Here is a 5,451-nt window from a genome sequence, read left to right as displayed (position 1 = left end):
ATACATTTACAAAAGCTAGCTAATCAATTGCCAGATTCCTTTGCTGACCCGAAAAGAGTGACAAAGTCATCTATACCAGCTGCTAATGCACCAATTAGAATTGATGTTCAAGAGGGACACAATCAAGTTGCTACAGAGTCTAGACAACGTTTGAAACGTGGTAGACCAATAGGTTCCAAAGATAAGAACCCTCGGAAAACAAAGAAAGGTGCTGAATCCGAGGCCGGAACACCAGACATGGCCGCGGCCGATCCTACCCGAGATGTGGCCGCGTCCGATCCTTAGGTTTTAGACATGGACGACGGTCCTGATGTGCCTAACACTGATGCTTGGGACGCCAAGCTTCATGGCACTGATGATCCTGATAATAATGAGATCTCGATAAATTATGCCTTGTTTGGGATACAATGGAACAGAAAGAATGTCGACATTGATGATATATTTGCATACAAGGTAGCACTTGCACTTATGGATTTAAACGAGGATCATGAACCCACGTCTATTTATGAGTGCACTCAACGATCAGATTGGATCAAATGGAAAGAAGCTATAAACGTGGAGTTAAATTCTTTAAAGAAAAGAGGTGTCTTCGGTCCTATAATCCGGACACCCTATGATGTCAAACCAGTTGGATTCAAATGGGTATTGGTGAGGAAAAGAAATAAACATGGTGAAGTAGTGAGATATAAAGCACGGTTTGTTGCACAAGGATTCTCACAGAGACCAGGAATCGATTATGAGGAGACATACTCCCCTGTGGTGGATGCTACTACATTTAGATTCCTGATAAGTTTTCTCTTATAGCCAGACTTATCAGGAATCTAAATGTAGTAGCATCCACCACAGGGGAGTATGTCTCCTCATTGAATATCTTAAGAAAGAATTCGAGATGAAAGATCTAGGAAAAACAAAATTATATTTGGGATTACAGCTTGAGTACATTAAAGATGGAATCCTTGTGCATCAAATGGCATATACAGAAAAGGTACTCAAGAGATTTAATATGGCCGAGTCTCATCCGTTGTCGAGCCCCATGGTCGCGAGGTCCCTCGGCCTGGACACTGATCCGTTCCGTCCTAAGATGGACGATGAAGATGTCCTTGGTCCCGAAGTGCCATATCTCAGTGCCATAGGAGCTTTGATGTATCTGGCTAGTCACACACGACCAGATATATGTTTTGCCGTGAATCTATTGGCTAGATTTAGCTATTGTCCGACCCAAAGGCACTGGAACGAGATTAAACATGTTCTTCGTTACCTGCGAGGAACGAAAGACTTGGGTCTATTTTATATTAACCAAAACAAAGAAGGTTTAGTTGGTTTTGCTGATGCAGGTTATCTTTCGGATCCACACAATGCTCGATCACAGACAGGCTATGCGTTTACACATGGTGGAACGGTCATATCATGGTGTTCCATGAAGCAGACAATCGCGGTCACATCATCCAACCATTCGGAGATCTTGGCCATTCATGAGGCCAGCCGCGAATGTGTATGGTTAAGGTCCATGACCAACCATATCCAAGTCGATTGTGGGATGACTGAAGGCAAGGACACACCAACTGTGATGTATGAAGACAATGCAGCTTGCATTGCTCAACTTAAGGATGGCTACATCAAAGGGGACCGGACGAAGCACATACTACCTAAGTTATTCTTCACGCACGAGCTACAGAAAGCCGACGAGGTCCAAGTAGTCCAAGTGCGTTCCAGCGACAACTCAGGAGAGCTGTTCACCAAATCACTTATGACCTGCACATTCAGGAAGCTCATGCATCAGATTGAGATGCGTAGGTTGAAAGACCTTCAGTGATGTTCAGAAACAGGGGGAGTAATACATGTTGTACTCTTTTTCCTTCACCATGGTTTTGTCCCACTGGGTTTTCCTGGTAAGGTTTTAATGAGGCAACATCCAAAGCGTATTGCAAACTCTGTATGGTTATGATATCCAAGAGGGAGTGTTATAAATCATATTATGGATGTTCATAACCAGCCCATACTAGAGAGAGAGAGCCGGCGCCTTAGAGAGAGAGAGAGAGAGAAAAAAAAACCCTAGTTTCCTTTCCTTATTCGTTTATGATTTGTATTCTTTTCATTATTTTATGACGGTGTAATTCCCTATATATAAAAGTCTCCTTAATTAATAAGAATAAGATTATATTCTCTTAAGTTTTACAACAATTTTCATTATGTCTAAATTCCAAACGACATTCATTACTTTACGCCGAATGGAGTGACTATCGAGTTGAATTGATGTGTATTTTTTAATTGAAGGTTTATGTTGATTAGGTTTCTTCGCAGAACATCCAAAAACAAAAACCAAATTCGATGAAAGAGTGTTTTTATAAAGAAGGTTGTTTTAGAGCTCATCTCATATCATTCTTAATATATTGCAAATCTCTATCTTAGTGACGACAACGTATTCTCTTTAACTTGCACATAGAAATTTTGAACTGAGAAAGGATGTCGAAGAGATGAACAGTAGATTTGATCTGCTCAAAGTTTCGGTGCAGCAGGTGGATATGTGGTGGTTTTTGTGTTTAGTTGTTCCAGGATTATGTTCCGCCCATTTGAGGAAACTGAAAAAAATTAATTGAACAAGAATTGAATTGAAATGTTTCCACAAAAAAAAAAAACGAGAATTGAATAAAAAATGATATCCTTTCCATTGATCATTCTTTCACTGAACAAATCTTTAATTAGTTGCTACATTTTCTCAGTAGTTTTTCGTATCAGCAGCACACTTGTTTGTCTATATCTTGTATAAGTCGAGAGTCTGGACTATGCTATGTCCTTAAAAGTTCATATGTAATAGACGTATAGTAATTCTATGTAGAGCAGTTTTTAAGCGTTATAAATTACAATATTGATCACTAACACATGTACAAAGATAATATTTTGTTTTCTATGCTGTCTATATCTCATTTCTAGTTGTATTAATCTCTCTAGTACCGTCATTCTTAAAACTGAAACATATGGTTTACCTTACACGAGTCATATTTGTAGGAGAAGCCATTCATGTGGAAGTCCACTCATCTAAAGTTCTCTTTTAGTTCACTTTGTGGACTTATCTTTATCAATCTTCACTATTTTCTTCCAATATCATGTCTCGTTTTCTACTAATAGAATTCATCAATTATCTGCTAATTGAATAATAATTTGGTTATACTATGAAGAGTGTGATTGGATACAACTGGAGTAAAAAGGAGTAAATAAAAATGTGGAAATAGGTGAATGATAAAAATGGTGAAAAATAAGAAAGAAATGAAAAAATGAGTGGAAACACTATTACTCTAGCATAATACAGAGTAAAACTAAGTGTGTTTCAAAAAAAAAAAAGTAAATGGAGTAATAAAAATAAAATATAAAAAAAATTCCACCTGATTGGTATACGTTTAGCTGGAGTAAATAAAAAAGTAGAGTAAAAAATTACTCTAAAAATGCAATACAATCACACTCAAATTTTTAGAGAAAGGTACAAACTGCTTTGCAACAAAGTGAAATTATGAAAAGGCAAAAAAAAAAAAAATGAAGAAAAGCAACTTGATTTGCTCTTTACTTTTATTCCCAATAAATACTCTGTCCCACACTTTATAGCACTAAATGGAAATAACAAAAGGTTTAGGATTGACCAAAAAAAAAAAGTTTAGGATATCACATTTGTGCCCAATACTCGTTGAGTTATCCAAAATATCTATGTTGCTAGTATTAGATACCAGACCCCTAGTTCAGAAAGAAATAATTTTTTGGAAAACAATGTGCGCCTTCCTTTCCAGCGTAAATATTCAAAAAGATAACGAATGAAATAAGAAAGATATGATATGAACTTTCTCAACATTAGTTTCAGACTGTCTCGTCGAGGGAAAGAGATTGTCTATTTTTCTTCGTTTTAGTCTAAAAACAATATATCTAAAGAAAAATACTACGAAGATGCACTAACACAAAACAAAATATATGAACATTATACACGAGGTTAATTTTTTTTTGTGCACCATACACGAGGTTTTAAGCAATGCAAGAGCATGATTAACCTTATAATCCCATTTGGATTTCTTAATTACCTTTTTAATAATAAATGTTAGATAAGAATTATAGTTAAGTAACACTTAGGATATGAATAGTGATCAAGGAATGAAGAGGAACAATGCATTCCTTCTCATTTCTTTTATCGTAAAGAAATATACATATGATAAGAAATCATTATTCTTCATCATTCCTATAGTTTAATTTCTTTCAGTTCATTTCCTATCTGTTCCTAATATTCCTGTGATGGTTACCAGTTAGAGCTTAGTTTTTGTGTTCCATTGGTAGTTTTTTAATTAAGGGTTTTTAAAAATAAAATATTAAACATTGTTTTATTAAAGGAAAATTTTATTTTTTAAATAAAACACAGTAAAAGATAACATTTTAAACATATATTTTAAAATAAAAATACGAAAACAAAGATTAGTAAAATGAAAATAATTTGAAACGAGAATAATCATATGGAGATGTAATTCGTAATTCAAAATAGATAATAGCAAACTGAGAATACAAGCTTAAGCTCATAGTTAATCCCAGTGACTGCATCTGCGTGCACACTTAAACAGGGCTATATAGCATCTCGGTTAATCTTACTTGTGCATATCTTCATCGCAGAGATTACAGAATTATGTGCTTTCAGAACAGCCTAGAAGAAAGACAAATCAAAGAACCAAGATAGATATAAAGATTCAAGAGCGTCACCAAACTCTGAATTGTGAACAAAAATAGAAAGAAAAAAAAGAAGCACAGAACTATACTACATCCACGTTTAACAAATCTTATGAGGCACTTACATTGTAGATTAGACTCTGGCCACTTGTAAATTTACAATTGACCTGCACAATATTTGATAAGTATCAGGCACTACTTGCTCCAAATCACTAGAATCGACTCCTTGTGATACAACATGGGCTTTCCAGATCCCTTGAATTGTTCACTCAAGACTTGGATAACCTCTTCATCCACATAGTAAACCATGTCAACCATATACGTTTCCTTCAGCAAAAGAAATGGCTTAAAAAGCATTGAACAAACTAACAAGACCAAAGCAACTCCACAAAAACTACCTTAAAGTGCGACAATGGCTTTATCTCCCTTAACCAGACAGCATAATCCTCAGGCAACCTTGGAATAAAAAGGATAGATTTCCCACTTCCAATACCTAAAGGAAAGAGAATCAAATTAATTCATTGGTTAAGCAGTGATTGGAAAAATAGGAGGAAAACTCACAATAGCTCCATAGAAATCAGGCTCCCTGACTCCAAAGTCCAAACAAGTAAGCAAAATAGCTATCCTGCCTGCATAAGCCATTTCAATTAATCTGTTATCATCATAGTACGATTTCAATCATCCTCAGATTAAAAAAAAATCTCAAATTGGTACCTGAAGAGCTCGGCGTGATCAGTGCAGTACCGGTTCTTCTCTTCG

General features: G+C 35.8%; 2 protein-coding genes across 3 annotated transcripts; one reads left to right on the top strand and one right to left on the bottom strand.

The window, feature by feature from the left end:
• The first annotated feature begins 1,417 nt into the window (after nucleotides 1-1,417).
• On the top strand, nucleotides 1,418-1,813 carry LOC106330554. Its single transcript, XM_013769003.1, has one exon. The coding sequence runs from the start codon at nucleotides 1,418-1,420 to the stop codon at nucleotides 1,811-1,813; it is 396 nt and encodes a 131-aa protein (XP_013624457.1).
• A 2,817-nt stretch (nucleotides 1,814-4,630) lies between these two features.
• LOC106333912 (xaa-Pro dipeptidase-like) lies at nucleotides 4,631-5,400 on the bottom strand. Of its 2 annotated transcripts, XR_001268489.1 has the most exons (4): nucleotides 5,254-5,394; nucleotides 5,091-5,175; nucleotides 4,818-5,019; nucleotides 4,631-4,669 (listed from the first exon to the last, which is right to left on the bottom strand). XR_001268489.1 is itself a non-coding variant. In XM_013772297.1 (3 exons), exons 1-3 carry the CDS (start codon nucleotides 5,262-5,264, stop codon nucleotides 4,888-4,890), a joined length of 228 nt encoding a protein of 75 aa, XP_013627751.1. In that variant the 5' UTR covers nucleotides 5,265-5,400; the 3' UTR covers nucleotides 4,686-4,887. The 2 variants fall into 2 exon arrangements, 1 of the variants encoding a protein (XP_013627751.1); XM_013772297.1 differs by lacking the exon at nucleotides 4,631-4,669 and having other exon boundaries at nucleotides 4,686-5,019; nucleotides 5,254-5,400.
• Nucleotides 5,401-5,451: the final 51 nt, after the last annotated feature.

Source organism: Brassica oleracea, chromosome C3 (genome assembly GCF_000695525.1).
Source record: "Brassica oleracea var. oleracea cultivar TO1000 chromosome C3, BOL, whole genome shotgun sequence".
NCBI classification, from domain to species: Eukaryota; Viridiplantae; Streptophyta; class Magnoliopsida; order Brassicales; family Brassicaceae; genus Brassica; species Brassica oleracea.
The sequence above is the reverse complement of the archived record's forward strand: the minus strand, read 5'-3'. Positions and strand labels throughout refer to the sequence as shown.